The 27,578-nt window shown below is 27.3% G+C and overlaps 2 protein-coding genes across 8 annotated transcripts in view; one reads left to right on the top strand and one right to left on the bottom strand.

Annotated features, from left to right (window-relative positions):
* The window catches only part of LOC107066004 (phytanoyl-CoA dioxygenase, peroxisomal), a 47,011-nt gene that overhangs the window by 16,497 nt on the left and 2,936 nt on the right, over positions 1 to 27,578 (top strand). Inside the window, exon 2 of one of the 3 annotated variants that reach the window (XM_015320195.2) lies at positions 24,906 to 24,978. The exons of the other annotated variants lie outside the window; for them this stretch is intronic. The gene's annotated coding sequence lies outside the window, so the exon portion shown is untranslated. The remainder of the gene's footprint in view (positions 1 to 24,905; positions 24,979 to 27,578) is intronic. 3 annotated transcript variants of the gene reach the window in all.
* On the bottom strand, positions 224 to 26,163 carry LOC107066001 (uncharacterized). Of its 5 annotated transcripts, none has more exons than XM_015320188.2 (10): positions 25,597 to 26,163; positions 8,869 to 9,030; positions 7,466 to 7,665; positions 5,550 to 5,687; positions 4,543 to 4,849; positions 4,040 to 4,288; positions 3,672 to 3,903; positions 3,076 to 3,255; positions 2,502 to 2,782; positions 224 to 1,781 (listed from the first exon to the last, which is right to left on the bottom strand). In XM_015320188.2, exons 2-10 carry the CDS (start codon positions 8,968 to 8,970, stop codon positions 1,440 to 1,442), a joined length of 2,031 nt encoding a protein of 676 aa, XP_015175674.2. In that variant the 5' UTR covers positions 8,971 to 9,030; positions 25,597 to 26,163; the 3' UTR covers positions 224 to 1,439. The 5 variants fall into 5 exon arrangements, with proteins under 5 accessions (XP_015175674.2, XP_089031724.1, XP_015175673.2 ...); XM_089175598.1 differs by having other exon boundaries at positions 3,019 to 3,255; positions 8,869 to 9,033; positions 25,693 to 26,163; XM_015320187.2 differs by having other exon boundaries at positions 3,019 to 3,255; positions 25,597 to 26,162.

The following is a 27,578-nucleotide window of genomic DNA, read 5'->3' as shown; positions in this document are numbered from 1 at the left end:
AGAAATAGAATTTATATTTTCTCTTACATTTATATATATATATATATATATAGTACTACTAAAATTTGTGTTCAACAATTTAGTTTCATCTATTGTCTTATCTTATTCGAGTTAAATTCGAATGAATTTACATGGAAGGAAATATATTCGCTATTAAACATTTATTTTAATAGCAAATCACGTGATATCTAACTATCTAAAATCTTAAATTTAATATTCACGATTTTGTATTATTATTATTATTATTATTATTATTATTATTTTTTTTTTTTTTACAATTAATCGAAATATTCGGCGTTGCTGCGTCGTTTAAAAAATACACAAACAAAACAAATAAATAAAATAGAAATAAAAACAAACGCTTGAATGAATCTTTCAACGATTGTGTTTTTTTATTTAAATTCTTTCTTCTTTTTATTATTATTATTATTATTATTATTATTATTATTATTATTTTTTCGTCCATCTTGAAACGAATTAATTCGCAAAATTGTAGGAACTATATGTGGTTGTGTTGGTATCTTTCGAACACCTACAATGGAGAGGGTGGTTCTCCTTTTTTTTTTTTTATTTCATTTTGACCATTTTCGTTTCATTTTAGTTTCATTCGATAGTATCGATTTGTTATTTTTCGATCGTAAAAAGAAAATAATCGAGGCCATCGGGATAACCGTCGTCTTGCCTTCCTGTTGCCAAAAAAAGAACAAACAACAAAATAATATGTTTGTCGCATTAAAGAATATTTGAAAAAAAAAAAATATTTAACCGTTTCCTTTTATTCATTAAAATGTTATGACGTAATAGGTCGGAGGTAGTTTTTTCATGAAATTTTATTATTCGAATATAATCAAATCTTTCCCCCTTTTTCTTCACACGATAAATTTGAATAATTCCAATACTATTATTCATCGTCATTATCATCTTCTTTTAATTATATTTTACAAAAAAAAAAAAAGATTATATTTATTATCTAGTTAGGAATGTTTCATTAAATAAAAGAAGAGGAAGTAGAAGAAGAAATATAATGAACTTTCGAATAAACAACTTAACCTCTAATTCATTATTTTCTAATTTAAATATAAACCGAGTATTTCTTTTTTTTTTTTTTTAAACCGATTACGTACATGCACAAGTACATAATTAATCGATCGAATATTTTCTAGGTTATGTATGGGTAGAGTAAACGAGTCAAAATAAACTATTGTTTAACGCGTTGACCAATCATGTACGTGGGTTGTGAATAAACGTTTAAACGTATTATTAACCTAATATTAGATATACACATTGATTTCAGTTGATCTTTGTTAATTAATCGTTTACTGGTATCCGGTATTCGATATTATGTTTCAAATTAATGAAAAATTTGATCAGAGAGAGGAAACAAAATTCGATCTCAATTTCATCCTTGCAATTAGGATGCAATGTTGGATTACAAAAATTTAAGAAGTTGGAGTCAAAAGTGGCCTAAGTTGTGCTGCATCATCTCGATCTTCAGAATCCTCGGAATGACGCATTATTTTTCTCTTTTTTCGAGATATTTTCGATATTTGCCTTTCCATCTCGTCTCCATCTTCTCCTTCCTCCTCAACCATTCCCACTCCTAGTTCATTTTCCAGTACCATTCCCTTTTCCTTTTCCTTTTCTTTTTTCTCCGTTACTTCTTTCATTTCGATTTCTTCCACGCTACTCCAGCTGTTTTCACTTTCGCTTTGATCCCTCCGATCAACCTTTTTTCTCGATACTTTTCTATTTCTCGTATCGATTTCTTCGTCATCCTCCTCCTGTATATATTGAGGTATGTATTATTAATTAGAAATTATCGTGGAAATGGGTCTTATTATTAGTGGATAGTGTCATGTAATGTTGGAAAAATGGCGGTAATTTGTAATCATACAAAATGATTTATTTTGGTAAGATATTATATAATTTAATTTAGAAAAAATTTTCTTGGATTTTATAGAAACTCTTTGCGTTTTTGTGAACGGTATACATGTTGTTAAATTTTGTTCAATATTGGACAGTTTTTGGGACCGTGCGCGATATCAGTGCCATCTAATGATTTATATTTGTACGATGTTATACAATTTAATTTAATATAGAAAATAACTTCATCGCTACAAGTGTTTAACGAAAAATAAATGCAAAATGTATAAATGAATATTTTGATGATTAGATTAGAATTGTTTAAGTTTAACAACAATTACCAATATCATTGTGACTTTGTGTCTAATTACTTTTTCAAAATTATACTGCAATTATACAAATTATCTTTATTGGAAAACATTTTATCAAATTTATTATCTTAAATAAGGACAAACGATTTTATTTAAAGGATTATTTACTAATACTGTAAACAAAAATAAACAGTAATGATGTAAATAATGATAAACATTATTTTATACAAAATATCATTTACAATGCAACGCATATAATTAAATACAAAAGTTAAAAAAAGAAATAAACATTTAAATACGATGAGTCAGTGAAACATTTTTACTTACAAGAGTTCGCGTCTTGATCGGTAAAGTTGTAGTTGTTGTAGTTGCCGTTGTATCAGTCGTGTCGCTACTTTCGCTGTTATTGTTAGGCCTTATACCAATTGAAAGGGAATCCTCTTCCAACGTTTTAACGCGTATTAATCGTCGACTAGTTGGCCAATTGTCCGCCATGTTTTTCACATTATTCTTTCCCATTTTTTGTGCGACCCCAGTGGTCCAAACATTAGTTTCGCTACTTCCGGTACTACTATCGCTTCCGGTACTACAGTATCTCCATCTACGTTCTTGGTAAATCGTTAAAAAAGATAATATGATAACGTTTGGCATAAAATCGAGAGATAAACAATTTGCCTATACAATAGAAGAATCAAATTTATGTTAAATGACGTATATATATATATATTTATAAAAATGATTTCTCAGAAAGAAACAAATTGATTCTATTGTAAGGCAAATTATGTAATAATAATGGATGGGATATAAACGACGATAAGTTTAAAAGGAAATAAATCAAATGTACTTTCACAGGGTGGATGGGCCGAGTTAGGAAAGTATGATTTCCGAAGTGGGCTCCCACCATTTTGGCTTTCCTCACTGCATGCACGGGTTATTAGAATTCTTGGACTTCGTCTGGGTGTTTCGTTCGTAGACATGGAACGGTTAGTTCCAATTTCGTTTCCCGTAAAATCGTTACGATAATGGGGACCCATTAAACTAGCCGCACTAGCGCTGGATCTCACCAATTTTCCACTTTCACCTATAAACGATTGTTTTTTACATTTTTGATTTGTTTGTATCATTTTTAACCAAACCAATATTATTGAAGTGAAAACTTCTTTAGAATCGGGGTGATTTGAAAATCGTGAAACGGAAGAACGTGAAACCGATGAAACGAAAATGTATCACTAAAAAGAAACAAAATTATTCTATAGATAAAAATTCAGTGCCACATTATTGGTTTCCAATGAATTTTGAAAATACTGGACCGATCTTAATGAAATTTTTTTTTATTTCGCGTGACCCAATTTATATCTTGATATTTAGGTTCTGTAAGCTTTCAATAGATGGTGCTGCATTCCAATTTAATTATTTCGATATATTCATGTCTCGAAGCTTGGTTTTTTGAAGGTTTCACTTCTACCGTGTGTGATCTACACACATCTGTTTCTTTACCTGATTCCATTGACGGTACTCTAAGCGTGTTACACGATGCTGCTGGTTGTAATCTCGTACGATGAAAATGAATATTTCCTTGTTCGATGCTATTTACTGTTCTACAATTACCAATTGCTAAAAGTGCCTCGCTCAGTCGTCGTTGCAAAGGTGGGAATGGAAAAAACGAATTGGTTCCACTTCCCGATGGTCTTCTCGAACCCGCAACGCTTGGTGTTCTTGCTTGTATCTCCTAAAATTTGACCCAACGATGATTTGTTTGTTTCTTTTTTTTAATTTTTTCCCACCTTTTTTTCTTTCGATTAAATTGCCCAACCAATTTTGAATAAATTCCCAAACAAGAATTAGATTGCATTTAATTAAATTACCTGTTGCAACTCTGACTTGGTAGCTTTTTTACGCCAATAATTTTTCACGAATCGTCTCAGAGTCTGTGATTTGAGACCATAGAGTAGACCATTAATGGGTGGAGAACAGGCAAGAAGGACAGATGCCAATGAGGCTAAACGAGGATGTGCCTGGACCCGATTTTGATTACCGGCTCCGCAGGATTCCCAAAGTATAAATCCGCAATAGGGAAAATACAGCAAATATAATGAACCAACTAGTTGCATAACCTATAAAAGGTCATCATTTTTCTCATTTCCTACCCGATAAGAATCAATTTATCTTTTCAAAGATTGACATACAAATTTTTCATAGTATTGAACTGTAAATTTGATTTTTAGGTTAACAATTCGTTTGAATTCTTAACGAAAGGTCAACAATTTGTCACAGTATTTTCAAAAAATGAAAATTATTGGGTCCTGAGATTGTTTTTATAAATAAATAAAGAAATTAAATATAACAAAAAAAAAAAACGTGTACAAACCGTGCTGGCAGCGCTATGAAAACGAGGAGGGCCACCAGCCGATGGTGCTGTGACAGTTGGCACGAAAAATGGATTTCGTTGATGGGTGATGGTCACTTGGGCGCTTAAAGTAACTTCGTAAATTGCACTAGCTATACGATGTCGATGATAACGGGCTATACCTAATACTCGCAAATTGCATACCGTCACGAGAATTGCCGGTAATGCCAAACCTAAAATCGCGTAAATCGCACCGTAAAGTACAGCCGCGAAACCCCAACTTCCGTTTCCAAAATCTGGTGCGCAACAACCTAATCCTGGACTGTACCTATCGAGAGAAAAAAAAATAAATGTTCATCTTACTTAATATCAACTAACCTAATAACTAAATATATGATTCAATATTTATATTAAGTGGACTGGAAAGTAATGTCGCTTTTTAACCTCAAAATTCAAACAAACAAAAGTTTTTATTATTAATCAATAATTAAATCAATTAACTAAAATAATTAGTCACGTTATCAACAACCTTTTTCTATTTGGTATACAAATTTTTAATATCGTAACGATAAAAATCATCAATCGATTTTTTTGATTTAAAATATTAGAAATAATTTGACATGCGTAGTAACGACCATTACTTTTTGATAACCCCTAATATTTTTATTATTTAATTGCAAAATTAGATGAAATTAATCAAAAGTAATCATTTAAATATATAATAAGTATCAAAAAATAATTTTGATTTAATTTTTAATATTAAGAAACATAATAAATGATTTTAGTTAAGGTGTACAATTTTAAAGACGACACACATAACCTATAAAATATCTTCTCATTATACAAATTGGTCCTTAACGTACATATAAAGGATTAATAAAGAAGAATTAAAAAAAGAAATGATTTAAGTTTATGTATACAATTTTAAGTGGGGTACATAACCTATAAAATATCTTCTCATTATATAGATTGATCTTAACGTACGTATAAAGGGTTAATTATTTCGGTCGAATAATTGTCTAAATTACCTGTAAGGTGGTACCAATCCGGAAAATGGTGGTAAACATAAAAGAATAGCACCAGTCCAGGAAGCTGCCAAACCGACAATTACTCGTTTAGGTGATACCAATGCACTATAATGCAATGGTGCAGCAATGGCGTAGTATCTATTTTTAAAAAGCATATATCATTTTATCAAATATAATTTGTTATAACAAACAATTATTTAAATTAGTTCAATAATTATAATACTTTTGTTGAATGAAAAATTATCTTTTAAAGCACCGATTTTTCTCTCTCTCTCTCTCTTTCTATCTTTTATTCCCCTTTTTTTCATCTTAAAATTCACCCCCTTATTATCCCCTCGAGTTTAATGGAACGACCAATGAATTGAGTAAAGAGAAAAGGAGATGTGTAATAGTTGATACTTCCATATCAAACGGCAAACCGTTCTTCTGGAAATTGACAGCATATAAGATAGAGAATGTCATCATTATTGACATTTCTTATCAAAGAGTTTGTTGTCCTTTATATCGTTCTCATATGACAACGGGCCAAGCGATGCTTGAAGAATAAAACAGAGACCTAAATTTATCGGTCGTTAGAAGACATTTACAGTTTTTTTCTTTTTTTTCTTTCATTATTACGTAAAAAGGTTTTTTGTTTAACCATATAATTATTTTTTTTTGTTTTCAATAAATAATTAATTCATTGATTTTGTATAATGAGTTACATATCTTAAAATTCAGTGTGACGTTGTTGATTTTTAATGAACTTTTTGGAACTACTGTACTAAACTTAATGAAGTGTTTTTAGTTTTGTATGATTTTCTTTTTTTTTTTTTAATTTAAATTATAAGAGTTTTTATTGCAATTATTTTTATTTTTTATTGCAAATTTAAAGATTTATTATTTAAAGATTATCTAGGTTTTTAAGTACTGTAAGTTTTCAATAGGTGGACGTTGTATTACAATTCAATTATTTCAATTTACATACGACATAACCTTACTTTTTGTATTATTATTTTATTTATTTAATTTTAATTGTGATATTATTTTGTGTGTTTTTATAATTTATTAAATAATTTATAATTATATAAAAATTAATTATTTATATTAATTATATAATAAATTAACATTTTATAATAAAGCCAGAGCAATATATATGTTTGATTTTAATTAAAATAATTGTAATAAAATAATGTTAAATGTTTTTTTGGGAAAAACAAGTTGAATGAAAACAATAGTCGAAAGTTTCCATTGTTATTGTTATTGGGTTTGGGGAAGGGTGAATAAAAAGTTTTGATGGAAAAACCGTCGAAACTCGATGTATCGGAAAACTCGATGGAACAATACTAAACGATTCAACATTCTGAAAAAGAAAAATAAGCTAAAAAAAGAGAGAGAAAGAGAGAGAGAGAGAAAGAAAAAGATGACACATGGCGGATTTCAAAGTTAACCTATAAAAGATTTTTCTCATCATGCTTCACATTAAATCAAAACTATAAACTAAACGAAATAGAAATGATTTTGACCATATATTCACTGCATTATATAATTAAAAACTAATATGTAATATTTAAAGAATAATGTTTGCATGTTCAGAATTTAGAAGCATTCAATCGAAAACCCGTCATTTTGAGGGGTTCCGTAAATCTAGTGTTAACCACTTGCCCTACAAAGACGTGCCACGCACTTCGAGATGCTTTTGTTTCAAAACTGCAAGCGTCTATCGACATGGTGAACACGTGGTAAATAGATTTTTATATTATTTTCATCATATCAATCAATATTGTGTGCAAAATGGAAAATAATAGTAAACTCAGTGATATTGTTTCGACAAGTACAATATTGTAGCGCACGGCACCCCAACCGTGAAGTTAAATCGTAGGACAAGTTGTTAATTAGTTAGATTTAAAAGTTTAGATATTTTTAAAAGTACTCACCGATCACAATTTAATCCCGTTACTGTCCACAATGCTACGGGATGTAAAAGGGCTAAAAGAAATCCGTGAAATACGCACCAACTGCTACCGGCAACTGGCCAAGGTGTAGTAGTAAAGATCAGTAATATCAAACACACGGCTGATTCAACTACACCAAGATGAATCAATAACAACGTGTTTGCTGTTTGTTGTTGCTGCGTCTATGAAAAATAAAAAAAAACCTCTAATACCCAATATTTATTAACAATTATACTATAATTAGTAACAATTAACACGTTACGTGACAAAGTCCTTTTTGTCTGACCTAACCTCATTTAGGTTATTTGGATTTTTAACATAATTAAATGTCTCTGAGTGTACCATTTATGGTGCACGTGGCCTAATAATCAAGTTTAACGTGTACCCTCAGACATATTCATTTAATTATGCTAAAAATCAAATAATCTGAACAAGGTTAGGTCAAATAAAATAGGTCTTGTTATTTATGATACACGTGGCTTGATGGTCAAGTTTAACGTGTACCATAAATGGTACACATGACACGGAACGTGTTTTAAATTACGGTGAAAGATCGAATTTAGGGGAATGTCAAAATTCGCATGGTCGTTTGCCAACAGATGATAAAATGCGTTAGTGTAAGACCGAATATTTAGGTTTATTATTGTACATTAATCATTTTGTACAATACATTGAACCGACCATGTGAAAGACTGAAATTGGAAAATATTAAAATTCGCATAATCGTTTGTCAAGGGATGATATAATACTTTGGTGAAAGACCGAATATTTGGGTTTATTCTTGTACATTAACAATGTCGTACAATACACAGAAAGACCATGTGAAAGACTAACATTGGGGGATGTTAAAATTCGCATAATCTTTTGTCAAGGGATGATATAATGTTTTGGTGAAAGACCAAATATTTGGGTTTATTTTTGTACATTAATAATTTCATACAATACACCAAACGATCATGCGAATCTTGAGGAACTTTATACAATTCCTTTTTTCATCTTTCACAAATAACACTGACATTTGTTATAGTTGAACATTATTTTAATCCTGTGATTTAATATTTTATTTTAAACTAATGTCTCTTTTTAGATCCAATGATTAGAAGGAAAATGGTTAGGGAGAAATTTAACACGTTCCGTGCCACGTGTACCACCTGTGGTACACGTTAAATCTGACCTCCAGGTCACATGTACCACCGGTGATACACAAATTTATTGAGTACGTTGAAAATCAAATGATAGACAAGTCAAACAAAAAGGGCTTGGCACGGAACATGTTATTGAAACTTTTTGGGGGTGAATAATTGAAAAGTTAAAATTAGTAAAAATTGTTTTTAATTGTTAGGTAGAAATAGGTGTTAAATTATGTAACAAAAATTGATGTTTACCTGTTTACCAAGACCAAGTACTACGAGTAGGACGTAGATGTTAATGAGAAGACCTAAAGCGCAGCCAAGGATGATAGGGACGCCAAAGGCCCAAGGGCCCATTCCTCCCTTTTCTACCACCTTGATTTGTTTCTTCAAATTTTCTTATATTTTTATCTAATCCTATTAAAAAAAAAATAATAATAATAAATAAATAAATAAAAAACTGTCATATTTATAATTTTAGATTCGTTAAAATCAAATCGATGAAATGAGAATACAATTTGTGAAACAAACAAATAATTGAAAGAATTAAAACAAATATTCGATTAACAAATTAAACCCAGTTAACAGGTGTCTAAACATTAGTAAATTATATTTTACTGAAAGATTATTTTAACATTAATCATTTATGATTACTTGTATTACAAAAACGAGACCAAAATTTAGGTTATAGGTACTTTCGATAAATCATCAGTGTAAAACAACGTGTTGAAGAAACATTTGAAACAAACAACTTAATCAAACATTGTACAATATTACAAAGAAATCAAATATCTAACTGCAACGTGAGTTATTTTACTTTCGAAAATTCCACACCTAAAATGAGTTAATGGTGGACAAAAGTTACATAACCTAGAATTACATTAATTATGCAATAATTCCGATATTATTATATTAATGTCATAAAATTAAGATGAACTAGAGTTACATGAGACCAATGAATAAAATACTAACCATAAGTACCTAATAAAAAAAAAAACCCTTAAGTTAATCGAAATGTGAATGGGGAAAAACAATGTTAGAATAAATCAACGAAATTGGGTAGGAAAGTTGAAAATGAAAACGATTTTATGTTGGTTTCAGTATAACATTAACTTTCAAATTCTTAACATCAACTGATAATAACAATAATAATAATAATATTAGATTTGTTATGCTTTTGATAAATACAAATGAGAACGAATTCAATCTGAAGAATGAATAATTTGATTTGAAAAAGAAAAAGTATCTCTTTCTACCCACTCAAAGTAATTTCATTATACGTATAACGAAGAAGAAGGTACGAGAAGGGTGTAACGATGGTAACATTAAACTCTAACGAAAGCAAATGCACTCACATAAGCGACGTGAAACGCATACTACTATTTTTGGAATCACTAATACTTGGACAATGTAATTTGATTAAGCCTATGTTCTGCTACTTTCATTATCGACAAATTAATATTCTCTCTCAACAACAGGGATCCTTTATCAAAGTCACTCTCTCATTCTCTTCCTCTCTCTTTCTCTCTCTCTTTCTCGGTTGTTTATGGTAATTAATGGTAAGAAAAATAAAACTAACCTAAATAGTTGTACGAAATGAAGCGATAATTTGAAAAATATTTGTCATTGTCTTCGTTGAATTGAATAATACTCTTTATTATTAACTAATTGATTAAATTAAATTAGGTTAATCAACTTTGTATAGTCCTAGTTGAATAATTATTATTTTATATACTTTTGTATATAAAAATTCAGAATCACGTTGTTGGTTTCCAATGATGTTCGAAACTTACTATATATATATATGTATATAAAAATAAAAATATTTAAAATCTAAAGTTTCGAAAGAAAAACGAAATGAAATGAAACGAAACTAAACGAAACGAGAGAAAAAGCTTTAGAAATCGCTGAGGAAACTAGAAAGTTAGTAACTTGGAAACTTGAAAATACTTTTCTTTTTTTTTCTATTTCAAATCGATATTTCCTCTCGTATTCCCTTTTCCTTTTCTTTGAAATAATACAACGTGCAAGGTATTTCAGAGCAACAAGTATCTCAACAAATGTTTCTCAAGGGAATCACAATTGATTGATTTCGAGTGTTAGTTTACTTTATCGTTCTCTGTTTCTCTTTTTATTTTTATTATTATTATTAAAACATTTTCTCTTTTGGTATTTTTGTTTAAAACAAATTGAAAAAAAAATTGACAAAAAATCTAACACAATCGTTGATACTTTTAACATAACTTTCTGTAAAACTAAAATATCGACGAATTTTTCAATTTTCAAGTACTTATATCCGAGATTGTACTTCCCAAAAATTTTTAAATAAAAAAAACATTTACTTTAGTATATATAAATATATAAATATTTAAAATTATCTAAATATATAAATATTATAATATATTATAATATTTAAATTAAAAAAAATATATTACAATATATAATTATTTACAATTATTTAAATATATAAATATTACAATATTTAGATAATAATAAAAAAACTATATTAAAACATATAAATATTATAATATTATAATATTTAAATAAAAAAGTATATATATTACAACATATAAATATTTACAATTATTAAATTTTTACAATTATCAATTTTTTTGTTTTATTATTTCTTTCTTTGCCAATTTAGTACAAGTCTGTGCACAATGGAGAGTGAAAAATAAAAAAATAAAATGGACGTATATAAATAATATTTATTAATAATATACGTATATATATGCATGTATACTCTTTGCGTGATCGCGTGTTACTAAAATGTTTTTAAACGACGAATCATAATTCCACAGTCATCTAGTCAATGGATTACAATAAATCCGATAAAACGAGACATTCGTATCGATGTATCACGAAAACATATTTAAACGGTTACCATTCGGGGGTTGAAGGGGGTGAAAGGATGAAAGATGGGAGGGAAGTGGAATTTTCAAGATTGTTCTTGCTCTTATTGATTTTCTTCGGCTCAAAGCTCACCTTTGCACGCTTCATTTAATATTTCATTCATTTATCCGACCAATTCTAATCTATTTAAATTGACAATCATATAAATGTTTATTGTTTATCGGTCTCTTGAAATAATTTATGTTTTTAACAGTTTTTTTTCTTTCTTATTATTTGATTTATAATTAATTATTTGTTTTATCCAATAATTCTCGATTTATCCAGCAATAATAATAATAATAATAATTAGACGTAATTAAAGTAAAAAAAATGTAATCACGAGTCTAACTCGTGCTTATTGTTGCGGGCCTCAACGAGTCTCACACGTTGTTGCATTACAAGGAGATTAATTTTAATAGAAAAATAAAGAAATAAAATTATTTGAATAATAGTCTTATATTCTCATCCCTCATGTATTTTTTATCCCCTATATTCTCATTTTGGGCCCAAATTCTTGTTACCACAAATCTCACACTATGTTGCAATACAAGGATAGCAAGTTTTGTTGCAAAAGAAAATTCCTTTTTATTGTAATAAAAAGAAAAATATATAAAATTCTTTTATTTATAGTCTTCTCACCCTTTATATTCTCACTCCCATATTCTCATCTTGGGCCCAATTATTTTTACCATCAGTCTCACGTGTTGTTGCAATACAAGGGGATCAATTGGAATAGAAAAAAAAATATGATTTGATTTATCGTCTTATATTCTCATTCTTATATTCTCTTTTTGGGCCCAAATTTTTGTACTGTATTCTCCCTTTTTTGTTTCTTAAAACCTTCCATTCCTTGAAAATACTTTTATGTAACAAATTTAGATAATTTTAAAGATACAATCTCAGATATTTCGATAACCAAAAAGATGTGTAAATTGAAGGGTTATAAAAATGATGGAATTTCTTTCGTATTTTTCACAAATTCTTCTTCGATAAATTTGAAACCTTACAAAAGAACAAATATTTCGAATAATCCCTAAAGCTCTTAAAGGAACTTGATATTTTTGAAGAAGATGGTACACACCAAAGATAAAATGAAAACCATATGACAGTATCTTCAGAAGAATTCTTAGGGTCGTATTGTAAATCAGATAAATACAATATTCAACCTTTTATATACCCTTTTTTTTTCTCAAGAAACTAACCCTTTTATTGTTAGTATCTTTATGACCCAACTGCAATAAAAGATTCAGCACTATACCTGGAACTATTGGAGAACAATAAAACCTTTTACGATCTTCACACCCATAAACAAATGAATCTCACTATAAGTGTATTGAATGCATCTCAAATACACACACACACACACACTCATACAACTTACTAATTTGAAAATATTTCATATTAATTGTCTGATCTTACACGTACACGTACACATACACATATTTAAGTAACATTAGAATTTTCATTGAATTTTCAATCAGATACACATGACTGACACGTTTTCAAATCTTTCATATTTTTTCTCACACACATTCTCATTCATTCCTAACCTATAATTAAGAATTTTATTGATTGATCCTTTTTTTAGGGGTTGAGGGGGAGATATCAATTTCTATTTTGAAATAATCAATATAATAAACAATTAAATATGAGTTTATCTTGATCAGAATCAATATACATAACCTACAAATTATTGAGATTATTTCTAGAAGATAAAATTAGGTTAAAAGTTCATATAAATTTGTTTCAACTATTATTCGAATAATAATGAATCCAATACTTTGTTTCAAATAAATAATACAGATCTTAAGAAATTACATATTGTAATTATAATAAATCATAAATGTAACCTTAATTTTTTCTTAAAAATATAAATTATGTATAATATTTATAAATAAGAATTTGACTAAAAGGAATTGAAATGAGTTTGTATAAATGGTAATTTTCAACTGTAGAAAACATTAATATTCTGTAATAACAATGAGGATAGTTCGAAGATGATGAGAACGTAAGCGAATGGAGGTATAATTTCAGCTCAGTAATTAAATCGGCCAGGAAATTATACATTAATATGATTTTGTTAACATTGCGGTTATACGGTACACCGTAAAGCTTCCTCCCCACTCTTTCTCGTTCTCTTTTGCAAATCTTCGAAAAGGATCGGCTAATTTATTTAACAAACTCGTTTAATTTATTGTTTAAGTAAAAAATTGAATTTAACCAGCCAGTTTCTAGTTGTCAAAGATACAATTTTTCAATACAAATTGAAAAATACAGATACAAAAATGGTGTGTCCCAAGTTACTAATCAAATTCTCAGAATAATTCTTATTGTTAGTATAAAAAGTTTATAGAAAAATAAAAGGGATTGTGTGTGTTGTTTGCTTTGATAAAAATTAATAAAACTACGGATAGAAAAATTGATGATTGTGAAACGTACAGAAATTAATTTGAAATTGATCACACTGTAAAATATTATAAGAAACATACTTTACAGTTTGATATATTTTTTTGTGTGTATTCTTAAATGTTTATAAATTCATATTAATGAAACATCGTTAAAATAATTTACTTGATTACAAAACTATATTATAAATAATATTAGAAGTACCGAAAAGTAATGGTCGTTACTACGCATGTCAAATTATTTCTAATATTTTTAATGAAAAATACCGATTGTGTGATGATTTTTAATGTTACGATATTAAACATTTGCATACAAGATAGAAAAAGTTGATTGATAACGTGATTAATTAATTTAATTATTGATTAATAATAACAATTTTTGTTATTTCATAATTTATTTGTGTTTGAATTTTGAGGTTAAAAAGCGACGTTACTTTCTGATTCACCTAATATAAAAAGTGCAAACCTAACCTAATTGTACTTATTTTATTTCACAACAAAATAATGTCAGGAGTTACTAATAAAGTTCAAAATGACTTTTATTTGTTATTATAAATAATTAATAATATCTAATATTAAAATATCATTTGATTTATTCTCCATTTTATAGTATAGAATTACGTAATATTTTATTTTTGTTTTTAAACATCAATTAAAATGAAATCTAGTGTATATATTACACATTTTAATTGACATCAATTAAATGTAAATCTTGTTTTTCTTTATTTTTTATTTTTTTTAAGAAACAAACACGTTTCTTCTTGATATTATTCTGAAAAGAAAAAAGAAAAATGATTTAACGCTAATGAGATATCCTTACCAAGAAGATGCTACTTCCTACAACCATTTTTCGATATAATCTTTCACGAGAGTATAAGACACAAGAAAAATGATACCTAGAGATGCATGAATAAATCTAAAAGTAGAAGATGATACTCTTTGAATTAATCTACTGTGTCTTTCTCGACTGAAATAAATTAGGAAATAAAACTTAAATCTCTCTCTCTCTCTCTCTCTCTCTTTCTTTACTTTGAGGTTATAAATTAAAATACTTTTTTCTTGTTTATTAATAGAACAAAAAAATACAATCAATTCTCATGAAAAAATATTAATAATTTATGTGTTACTGTGATAAATTAATATTAATTTTAAATATATAAAACGTTACAATGATAAATCTAAGACAAACATAACCTTATTAACCTACAAAAAATTATTCATTGGCTAAATTTTGTTTCTAAATCAAAAAAAGGGGTAGAAATCTTTTAATCTAATGTACTAAATCAGTACAGGTAATTAATCTAATCTAATATGGTAGACAGATTCCTAGAAATTCCGTGCTATGTAAAATAATTTTATATGGAACCCTGTATTTATTATTTTCTTCGAGTAATTTAATTTTTTTTAAATATGTTTAACAAAAATTCGTGTTATCTAATATCGTATAAATACTGTATTGTACAAAAGGTATCCTGTAATTTATGAACCCTGTTATAATGGATGGTTAACTGTATTTTTTCAACAAATTTTGTTGCTAAAGGTTATTTGAATGTTTGACTGTACAAAAATGGTAGTTTCAACTGTATACTGAAATTTGTAAATTTTTCTTTTATTTCTAAAATATTTAAATTAATAATAATTAAAATAATTACAGTTATTACAAATGTTTTAATGTTATATTAATATTAAAATGATATATTTGTTTGTAGTTCATCGTTAAATTCGATTATGCGAACGATGTTACAGTAAGGAAACTAAAAAAAAAAAAAAGAACTAAAAAAAGAAACTGAAGAAATGGTAAAAATAATAAAAGAAATGTCGATAATTTTCTTTAGAAATCTATGGACACCTGTTACTATGACAGTTCTAGCACCGTATAATGTATAACAATATGTCAGATTTCTCGAACACCTAAGATATTTCAATATCAAGTGGAATGCTGTTCACTAAACACTCGCTTGAATAACCGGATATCTCAATAGGGGGAAATATTTCATATATCTATATCTTCTACCTAGATATTTGCCGATAATTACGAAATTGATCTAATTGTATTCGTTGAATTTCTCATTAATTCCAAATTTTGAATTTTAATTGGCAATAAATGTACACCTAATTTTATTTTTAAACGAAATATGTATACATTCCCGAAGAATTGTATTAACAAAAATTGGTGTAAATATAAAAAATGTATATTACATTTATCGAAAAAAAAATAGAAAATTGATTTTTAATATATTAGTAAAAATAATACAATGTACCACGAGTTTATTCAGTTATTTTTTTTTAGAATTTGGGTTGCTGTATATTAAAGTAAAATTGTGTGTCGAAAGATATATATTGCATTTGTTGAAAAAAAAATAGAAAAAAATTGTTTTTAAAATATTGACAAAAATAATACAAAATAAATCATAAGTTTTTCTAAATTTGTTTCTCAAAAATTTGAATTGCTGTATATTAAATCAAAATTGTGTTTAAAAATATATATTGCATATTTAACGTCATCCTAACCTGACTAAAGGATTTTTAAACGAACAATTTCCAAACGAGTGCATGAGCTGATAGAAATGGTTTATTTATTTTTCGGTCAGCTAGATTCACCTGATTTGAATTTGCTGAATTTTCACTTTTGAGGTTAATACTAAAATTACCGACAGTTCATGCATAACCTATACGTACCTATATATATATAAAAAAAAAAAATAATAATAATAAAACATATACCCTAATATAAAATGAAATTTAAATCAATTGTATAATGAATAATAATTTTCTTATTTAAATAAAGTAACACCGTATATTTTTAATAAATAATTTATATATAATATGTATTTGTGTATAATAATGTATATAAATACATTTTAATACGTTTGAAAAAGTTGCCATATTTTTCTTTTAAACAAGATTTACGAGAACTCTGAATTAATTTGACACATTAGAAAAAATTTGATTACTGTATATATATTTATATATACAGTATGAAACTAAAATATTATTTTTTAAGAAACAAAATATATATTTAAATATTAGAATAATTTGATTTTGAAATACCATATGTTAAGCAACAATTGTATTATTCAGTGCTGTAAAAATACAGTACTGTATAAAAAGTTTCCCAAATAAAAATCGTATTACAGGAGACCTTAAATTTATTATTTTAAAATAATTTGATTTTTTGAAATATATAAATTAATCATTGTATTATACAGTACTATAAAAATACAGTGTCGTACAAAAGATTCCCCGAAATTTATGAATCATTTTATACGATACCCTCAATTTATTATTTTTAAATAATTTGATTTTGAAATATTTGAAAAAATTATTGTGTTATCTAGTGCTGTAAAAATACAGTACTGTATAAAAAGTTTCCCAAATAAAAATCGTATTACAGGAGACCTTGAATTTATTATTTTTAAATAATTTGATTTTTTGAAATATATTAATTAACCATTGTATTATACAGTACTATAAAAATACAGTGTCGTACAAAAGATTCCCCGAAATTTATGAATCATTTTATACGATTCATCAATTCATTTTGACACCCCCTATTTCTGTAAAAAAAAAAATCGATTATTTCAAAGGTTAAGGATATTTTCTTAGGAAAAATCGGAACGAAAGAAAGAAAGAAAGAAAGAAAGAAAGAAAGATAGAAAAAGCTTTCGCGTATTTCTCACGGCAACGTCAGGATATTAAAGTAACTCTATTTCTAGATGGGGGGAGGGGGTTGGGGGATGAAGTAGGGAAATCGATAATCGATTTCACCAATGGTTTGACTTCTCGAGAACCGACAACAGTCAGCCAACAGCATCCCATGTTTGTTCTGTTACGTTTTTCATAATTTTGTTTACGTACAGAGTGATGATCGAATAATAATATTCAAAACTTATACAGATTTTTTAGATGTGTCTAGCAATGAAGGAGGTGGAGGTGGGGGAGAGGGGGAGGAGAGGGGAGGAGAAAGCCCAAAAGCTCTCATCTTTCCTCATACTTCTTGTAAAAATAAAATCCACATGGGATGATTGAGGGTGAGAGACGGATGATGGGGTGAGGGGTGAGGGGGAGGGGAGGGGAGGGGGATGTTTTGTCATCTCGATTGGTGTTCGATTGTTGTCGCGTGTCAACTCAAATATTCGGGTATTCAAACTTCAACGAGATTCGAACGGGATAGGGGAAAAAGGGATGAAGGGAGTAAAGGGATGGAATGAACGATAAAATCCGGGTGCTCGTGTAGGTCCTCAATTTTTTTTTCTTTTTTTTTTTTCGTATGAAAAAATCTTTAGATCAAGTTGGATTACGTAAATTATATAATATATTATAATATTATTTATTTATTTATTCATTTATTTATTTATTTAATATTAATTAATTATTATTATTAAAATAAAAACCAAAATAATGTAAATGCAAAAAATTAGTAAAACAATATGACGATGAAACAAAGCTGCTGTGTATACAGCTTTGATAATTTTTTTCTTTTTTAGAATATAATAGTTTGTATCATCGAATAAACGTAAACGTAAGAAAAGCAAGGTCGTTGTTGGATAGGATATGATTGAAAAAGAAAGAAAAATGAAATAAACAAGAAAAATAAGAAAGTATATAGAAACTAGTAAGATACACATATACACATATATATAAAAACTAGTTTGTAAGAAAATAAATAACATTACGTTATGATCGACACGCGACCGTTGAAACAAAAAAGAAAAGAAAAAGAAAAAGAAAAAGAGGAAGAAGAAGAAGAAGAAGAAGAAGAAAAAAAAATCGAAAGTAGTCCTGCCACACGATTGACAACTAAGAAAAGTAACCTTCGTGACGATGAACGGTTATACTAATGCAAAAGATAGGTCACCGAATGATAATAAATGGAAAATAGAATGACGAATCGATCGATTAAATACCAACCCTTTCAAAATAAAGATCGATAAGGTCGTGTAAAAGGAACAGAAGGAATATAAGGGTTAGTATTTGACCTTGAGACAGTTGTAACGTGTCCTAACAACTGAGTTTTATCCATCCGTCAGATTCTAATCATTTTATTCTACTTTAATAATTTTTTATTCATTATTTTTACTCTCAAGTTTTTCTTATTTATCAGTAAATGGAATTAAACATAATGGAAATTTATTTAAATAATTAAATAAATTATAATAATAATAATAATAGCAGCATCAAATTCAATGGTTAAACCAAAAATAAGAGAAACTTAATTTAACCCTTAGAGTACCATAGACGCATATATGCGTGTTTGGTAATATTAATGTAAAATAATGTAATGATTATATTAATTAATTAAATTATATTCAAAAAGAAAAAGTTTAATTATTTAAATATAATTTATTATTAAAATCTAGTTAATAATAAATGATTTTCTTTCTACAAAACATTTTTGTTAAAAGTATTCATCACTCAAAGGGTTATAAGTAATTATTATTAAAAAAAAAAAAGTTCAAATTTAATATTAAAAAAATAAAAAATTTTAAACGAAATTCACACACAGGGACAGTTACGAAAATAATTCAAAAGAATTTCAATGCAGCATGTGTTTTCTCACCTTATCTGTATTTATTTAGGTTCGAGAGGTTATAAAATTTGAAACCCATACCTACAAATATTTAACTTCCCTGTCTGATACTTTTCTGGACTAGAAGATAGGAACCCTTTGTATCTCGATGTAAACCTTTTTATTTTCAAAGAATTTTCTTTAATTCTTTTCATATTTTTTTTATCTCTATTACAAACATTTAGATTTTCTTGGAAACAGATGAATGCCATATTTAGAAAAATAATTACAACTACGTGACTCATATTACATACCAACACTGAATTTTACGAACAATTTCATAGTAGGAATATTCACAAAAAACGTATGAAAAGGTTCTACGTGCTCAACCTTTAGTTTCCTTGTTTCAATTTAATTTCATTTTTAAGTTTATTTCTAATTTTGTCTCAATTTAACGCCACTGAGTGAACTTTTTTTTCTCAATTTTACAATACAACGATGAACTAACCTCCAATTCTCACTGGAGTTTCTAATTTGTTAAGAATAATTTATGAATAAAATTATTTTCTGATTGAAAAGCAAAGCTGTAAAATCATTCTACGTGTCCTGACAATTTTATTTGATTTTTATATTTATCAAAATCATCAGATTGATTGAACATGTAAGATTAATTCTTAATCTCGTAAAAATTAAGCCACCTGCTGATCCCGGTGAATTACAGGATGATCAAACGTAAAGTAACACAAATCCAATAAATTTAACTTATCCTGTCTCTCTGTTTGATACTAATCTTTCGTTTAGTATCCTAACCAAATTTCTTCCCATTCTCCCGGTGAAAATATCAGTGATAGTAGAATTTCCCCTCCCTCAACAAAGAGAGAGAGGTTAGGTTATCTTAAATTTTGACTGACAATGAAAGGGTTATCGTCTTATCAGGATCGTCTTAAGAATTAAATTGGCTGACTAAAAGAGATTAACATTTTGAATATTTTCTTGTTCAAATATTAAACGTTCTATACAGTTATATAATACTGTAAAACGTATATTACAGTAATGGTAGTAGTGTCTTGCAAAAGAGATTGTTCATCAAATCCTTTTTCAAATAATTTTCTCAAGTTGAAAATCAATTTTAATAGAAAATAAAAAAAAATTAAAAAAAAAAAAAAGTGAAAAAGAAGAAATGATGCCTGAAGCAAATCATCGAGCGGTTTTTCTCAAAGAGGGGAAAAAGGTAGGAAGGACCTGTGAACGCTGATGAAACAGGAAATGATGTTAAGGGCGGAAAAGGAACTATCTTGCTTGAGAATAATGCCGTAAGAAAATAAAAAACTAAAGACGAGAAAGAAAAAAAGAAAAAAAGGTGAGACGAGTGAAATTGTCCTTCGGCTAAATGGAAACTGCCATTTTCTTTTCTTTTTGTTCTTTAATCGATAAGAAGATGGATGATCATTTAAAAAAAAAAAACGATTATTATCTATTAGCAAAAAAATATTGAAAGAAACAAAACGTGTTTAACACTAGATATACCAAACCAAAGTCATTTTGACTGATCAGGCGGGCCATTTTAATTCAAAATGTCTACTTCATGTAACATTTGAGTTCTGTAAATAATTAAGCGTTTTGTTATTTAAAAATGTCGAGTAAATAACGACTGGAAGCCTTAAAAAGCATTTTTTTTATACACTAGTCATTTTGACTAGTGTGGTAGAAATAGGTATACTGAAAATGCTGGTATATCTAGTGTTTTAACAAAAGAAAATATTTGTTTATCTAAAACTAAACACCCTAATAAAAAACTCATATATATATATATACATCCTTGAAATATAAGAAAAATAATGAAGAAAAAAATTCAAATGAACAAAATACAATTTTTTATCAACCCCTCGTTCGTTTGATCTCATACGAAATTAGTATTACGATAATAATCACTCAGGTTACCTTATAGACTCATCAAAGATCTAATCTTGTTCCAAAAAAAATATTCCGACAATGTCATGTAAAGAAAAAAAAAAAAAAGAAATACAGTCAAGTAAAGAATTATTTATCACGAATGGGAAAAGGGGATGAGTGGGTGGTGGGTGAGAAAGATCAAGCAATCGTAAAAGTCCGATCGAGTTAGGCACGTTTTTCATTAGCTCATCCCGTTCTACATTTATCCATGGCCACCTGCCGTGCCTAAATCCCTATTACATCCCTTTTAGCATCCCCCTTTTAGTATCAACGTGATCCACCCCCAACGTTGGTTCTTTAAACGTAGTCTTAAGCTCCATTTTCTATGAACATAGAAAGATAGATAAGTTACAAGTTTCACTGACGTATCGATCCGAAGATACTGAATTGAAAGTGAACGACTAACTGTAATGTATATATATATATATATATATATATATATATATATATATATATTCGATTCAACTTTATGTCCTACTTTCGTTAAATCAAACCCATAAAGGATCATACTTTTGAACTTGTTCTCATCCCTCCCTTTTTTTTCCTTACGCGTAAATGGGCTCTTCTTTCTAAACAACGGAAGAAAACAACAAAAAAGGTTTGCCCTTTTATTTACACCCACACACCCACACATACACACATATATACATACTGTGACAGTATATTACTATATAGGCTTTAAGAGTTGAGTTTGTCGAGTAAAAAAGTTTATTTTGTACCTTGTTCTCTTCGTTGGAGCTTGCTACAAGGTTATTGGCGGCAAAACGAACCCCCCACTCTCCTCAACATCTCCCCCACCACTATCATCACTACTAGATGCTGCTACTACTATCCCCTCCCCCCATAACTCCGGTAGTTGGTTACAGTAATTCGTTCACCAATGCGCCAATCACTTCGTCAAAGTTTGTCCTATAAATCGTATAAGGGAGAGAAAGGGTCACTCGTCGAATTTAATTTAATATACCTAACTTTACTCTATAGTTACGAATTACCCTCGAAGCTCTCTCTCTCTCTCTCTCTCTCTCTCTCTCTCTCTCTTTCTCTCCTCTATTTGTTTTTACTCTGTTAGAACATTTTTCTCTATTTTTATTTCATCGATAATTTTCTTTTACTTTAGATTTATAGGTTAGTTTTATACGCGTTTACATTTTCATTTTGTAAGTAGAGTTTGAATGGTTAAGGATTTTTTTTTCTATTGAAATCAATTTTTATTTTAGAAAAGAAACATTTCTTTTTTATTTGATAATTTTTTCTTCAACAAGTTTTTATTTATTTAGTTTTAATTGTGAAAATATTTCGAAAGAGAATCTCCATTTTTCTTTACAGTAAATCAAACTATAGAAATTTAGTTACTTTACTTTTTCTGTGTGTATGATGTATATGTATGTGTGTATAGAAAAGTTTCTTTGAACGTTTAACTAACACATATACAGCAATAAGATATTTTCTAATTTTGAATGAAAAAGAAAAACATGGTTTAACATCGACGTCTATGCAATTTTGTTTTTATTACATTTAGATATGAAAAGATTGATGAAATGTTTCTTCTACATTTTCTATTAAAGTCAATTTTCTCACATTTTTTACATCATTCTCGAGATATTTAATGAAAACAAAATATATATTTCAAGAGAATGTACCGTGAAATATGAAAACTTAAACAACTTTTATTCTTCAACTATTATAAAGGAAGGTTTCTTTTTTCTTTTCTTTTTTTTTTTACTTATTGTTGGTAATAACTTTTCTCTTATTCTCTCTCTTTCTCTTGTAAAAGAATATTTTTTCTTTTTTTTTTTTTATTTTCTTGCAAATTTAACTGATTCTCTCAAAATATCGTTTACCACGTCGAACGTTCTTTTAAAAATATCGTATGAACATATTTTTCAGTTAAAGTAATATTCTAATTTTGTTTTTCATTTGATCAAATATAATCGAATTTTTTGTATACATACTTTGAAATTTCGCAAAAAAAAAAAAATTCGTTAAAATAACCATAGAAAGGTATAGGTTACATGATTCAATACAAAAACTACGACCATACGAGAAACTTGAAATAACACTTTATCACAAACCTAGCATACATTTTTCACAAAGAACTATTCAATATAAAAATCGATTTGCATCGATTAATTAAAAATAAAATATAAACATAATAAACATTTGTTATAAATATATATCCGTGAAATTGAACAAAATTCAATATATTTTTTATAAATAACAAGTAAATATAACACTATTGCAATATAAAAACATGTAGAAAAATAAAACAAAATTTTGCACAAATTTGTCATGTGCATAATCCAAGACGTAAAGAACTGGAACTGGGCTTACATTTGGATTGAATTTTTTTTCAAAATAGATAAGAGAAAGATGTTCCCTTTTGCCAGAAAGAACATTTCTTGATAGTGATTCAGAAAACGGGTTGTGGGTTGGGTGACATAGGGTGCCACGATGTCTAGCCAAGTAGTTTATTCGCTACCTCCAGCCAACTCGGCTATCTTTTGCTTATGCACAATCCTTTTTCTCTTCTTCTTTTTTTTCTTTTCCTTACCCCTTACCCCTTTCCCTCACTGTCAAACCCCACTCCCAGTTTCCGTCGTCATTTTCTTTCAAAAGTTTTCTCATTTGCATCCCATGCGAAAGATTCTTACTCTCATACTCGCAAAACAACTTTGAACGAACGAAAGGGAAAATGAGAAGATAAAGTGTTAAAATTTGTATTAACAAAATATATATATATTATATAGAATTAAACAAGACTATAGTTAATAATAAATTGATTACTTTAGTTTTTGAAACAAATATCTTCTTCTTTATATATAAAAATTCAGTGTCACAATGTTCGACCACTAATAACTCTGAAATTAGTTAACCAATTTTAATGAAATTTTGTTTATTTTGTGTAATATTTGTCAACTTAGAATATAGAATAGTTTTTAGGGCAATTTTTTTTTATTTTTTTATTGCTAATTTAAAAACTTATTATTTAGAGGTTATCTAAGTCTCTATAGTTCTTTTTTCAGATTTGCATATGACATAACCTAACTTTATATTTTATATTTTTTCGAGTATTATTATTTTATGTATTCCATTGTAATTGATGTATTATTTTGTGTTTTGTTATTTATATATTATATATTATATATATTAAAAATTTAATGTTGTTCTATGCCTAATTTGAATTTGCCTAGTTTAGAATTATATTATATTAATGTTCAATAGATGGCACTGTATTACAATTCAATTATTTCACGTTTTTTTCAGAGTTACATAACACAAAACTAACCTTGCTTTTTATATTCCCTTTTAATTGTGGGTATTAATTTTGTGTGTTGTTATAATTAATGAAATAGTTTAGAATTATATTAAATCAACATTTAATAACAAAACTACAAGAACGCGTGACTGGAGCATTCTAGTATACATAAATATATGGAAAAAACATTTTATTAAAATAATTAACGTTAAATATCGATAATTTGTAATAACAATAAATCATCATGCTATTTAATATCCTGACTTACGTTTGTAAGGACATCCTGAAACGACTAATGGACACCGGAAATTCATATCCGTCAACTACGATTGTCTCGACGATCTTTTAAGGTTAGTCTTTATGGTTCAAAGAAAAAATAAAAAAAGAAGAAAAGAATAAAGAAACAAAAAAAATATGATCGGAATTGGTGTGCTAAAAAAAAAAAAAAATTGAATGAGAGAACGTTCGATTACTTTTAAAAAAAGAAAAAATTAAATATGTCTATTACTATTACTATTATAGCAAGTTGGTAAATATATATATATATATATAGATGTAATAATTTAAAAGTGTATATGTTTGTGCGTATATCTAGATTGCAAAGGTCGGTCCTATGGCACGGTTGCTTCTTCAAAGGTTGAAGACCTTTCCTCTTCATTATTAACGCGATGTACATCGATTTTGTCTGTGTCTACCATCGTAATACTCCATTTTATCAAACTAAGAAATATCGTGAAATGCGTAAACAATTATTTTTCAAAAGTATTACAAAAATACACCCTTATCAAATAAACATTTCAATGATGATTCCAATTAAAATCGTCAACGAATAAATCGGATAAATGAGAAATAGAAGAAAAAAAACACGAGTCTCACGTAAATAATTGACAAAGAAACTAAAATAGATGACAACACCTGTTGTTTACGAGAAAATTGACGAAGAAAAAAACCAAATTCTACACACTTACCCCTTTTAAGATGTACATGAGGATGACAACAACACAGGTACGATATCGATGTAAAACATGCGATAAAATAATTCAAGATTGTTCAAATTGTTCCTAATCAACATAGTATTCTCATAAACAACGTTGATTATTTTCTTCTTTCACTCTATCTTCACATGTTTTTCATTTTTATTTTTTATTTCATTCCAAAATCCCCCCCTCACCCACCCCATCCCCAACAACAACAATTATTACAATTATTCATACAAGTATTAACAAAAAAAAGGACAACGATTTGAGAATGTGAGAGGATAACAAGGTGAGGATGTGAGGATTGATGATAAAAATAAGAAACAAACAAACAAATGAAAAAAAAAAACAAAAAATACATCGATCGATTGATCTCGATCAATCGAACTGGTCCCGCGCGCGTTTGACAAGCAACGACGAGGTGCGAGGGTCGTCACCGTTTGCCACGAAAGAGGCACTACCACCCCCTTTGATATCCTTCCCTTTGATGCCACGTGCTAATACCGAGTAACGCGCAAGTTCAAATGGGGGAAACCCTTAACGCGCAAACTCCAATATACAGATACTTATGGAATCTTTTTTTATTATTATTATTATTATTATTATTATTAACATTAGATCTATCATTTTCATCATTATTTTATTTCTATTTATATTTATTCTATATAATAAAATGTATTCTCTCGAACAAATATACTAATTTCTTTGGTTTTTCTTTCTGGGTTTGTTTGTTTTTTTTTTACAAATTATAATTTGTATATTACAATTTGTAAATAATATTATATAATTATAATAAATAATATTATAATAATAGTATATTGAATTTATATATAATTAATTATATATTTATTCAATATTATAGAATTACTATATAAATTAATTTGTATAAATAATTATTTGTATTTTAATTGTATACTAAATTATATAAATTAATTTTACATTGAATTTTTTCTTTTTTTACAAATTATAATTTATATATTACAATTTGTAAATAATATTATATAATTATAATAAATAATATTATAATAATAGTATATTGAATTTATATATATATATATATATAATTATTTATATATTTATTTAATAAAATATATAATTAATTGTACATTTAATTTTTTCTTTTTTACAAATTATAATTTGTATATTACAATTTGTAAATAATATTATATAAATATAATATTAAATATTATAATAATAGTATATATATTGAATTTATATATAATTAATTATATATTTATTCAATAATATATAGAATTAATTGTATATTTAATTTTTGAAGTGGAAACTTCTTTAGAATGGAGGACCAGTCGAAGAACTAATTTAAAAACATGTTAGTTCATCGACTGGCTGTTAGATTGTCCACGTTTCTCACGAACAAAGCATTGAAATTCTAGCGAATTTCCAAAAGAACCATTTAAATAAAATTCCTTAATATTAGTTTAGATAAAAAAGACCAAATAATCAAAGCTACGAGTAATATATCAATTAGACATTTGTCATTCGATTTTAAAAAATTGTTAACGTTACGTAACGCATCCGCAAGGTAGAATAAATTAATAAAGCATTAATTATATAAACTGTCTGCATAAATTGAAATAATGTGACAAATAAACGAGATAAACATAAATTCCTGATAGAGAAATCTGCAATAAAAAAAAAATTTGCATCACATCAAAGATTAGATTATTCAATAGGAAATGTCGAAATATAAAATCTGATTAAGAAATCTAAATTAAAAATTATAATTTTATAGATTAATATTAAATAAAATATTAAATTTAATCTATATATATATATAGATATATAGATTAAATTATATTATTATTATATTGTATTTTTTATAATATTTTATTTATTATATAATAAATAATTTATAATATTATAATGTTATTTTATAATATTATATTATTCTTATATATAGTCGTAGTACATAAATATACTACTAAGTACATTTTATTATACTAAGTATTATA

Source organism: Polistes dominula, unplaced genomic scaffold, assembly GCF_049000335.1.
Source record: "Polistes dominula isolate Pdom_NZ unplaced genomic scaffold, Pdom_raw_medaka contig_17, whole genome shotgun sequence".
NCBI lineage: Eukaryota > Metazoa > Arthropoda > Insecta > Hymenoptera > Vespidae > Polistes > Polistes dominula.
The sequence above is the reverse complement of the archived record's forward strand: the minus strand, read 5'-3'. Positions and strand labels throughout refer to the sequence as shown.

Excerpts from the sequence above, each read along its gene's own strand:
- LOC107066001 (XM_089175598.1), bottom strand. The coding sequence starts at position 8,970 with ATGGGCCCTTGGGCCTTTGGCGTCCCTATCATCCTTGGCTGCGCTTTA. Across the intron at positions 4,850-5,549 it reads GGATTGGTACCACCTTACAG|GTACAGTCCAGGATTAGGTT; the intron begins GTAATTTAGACA and ends TTCTCTCGATAG. Across the intron at positions 3,904-4,039 it reads CCAAGTCAGAGTTGCAACAG|GAGATACAAGCAAGAACACC; the intron begins GTAATTTAATTA and ends GTCAAATTTTAG.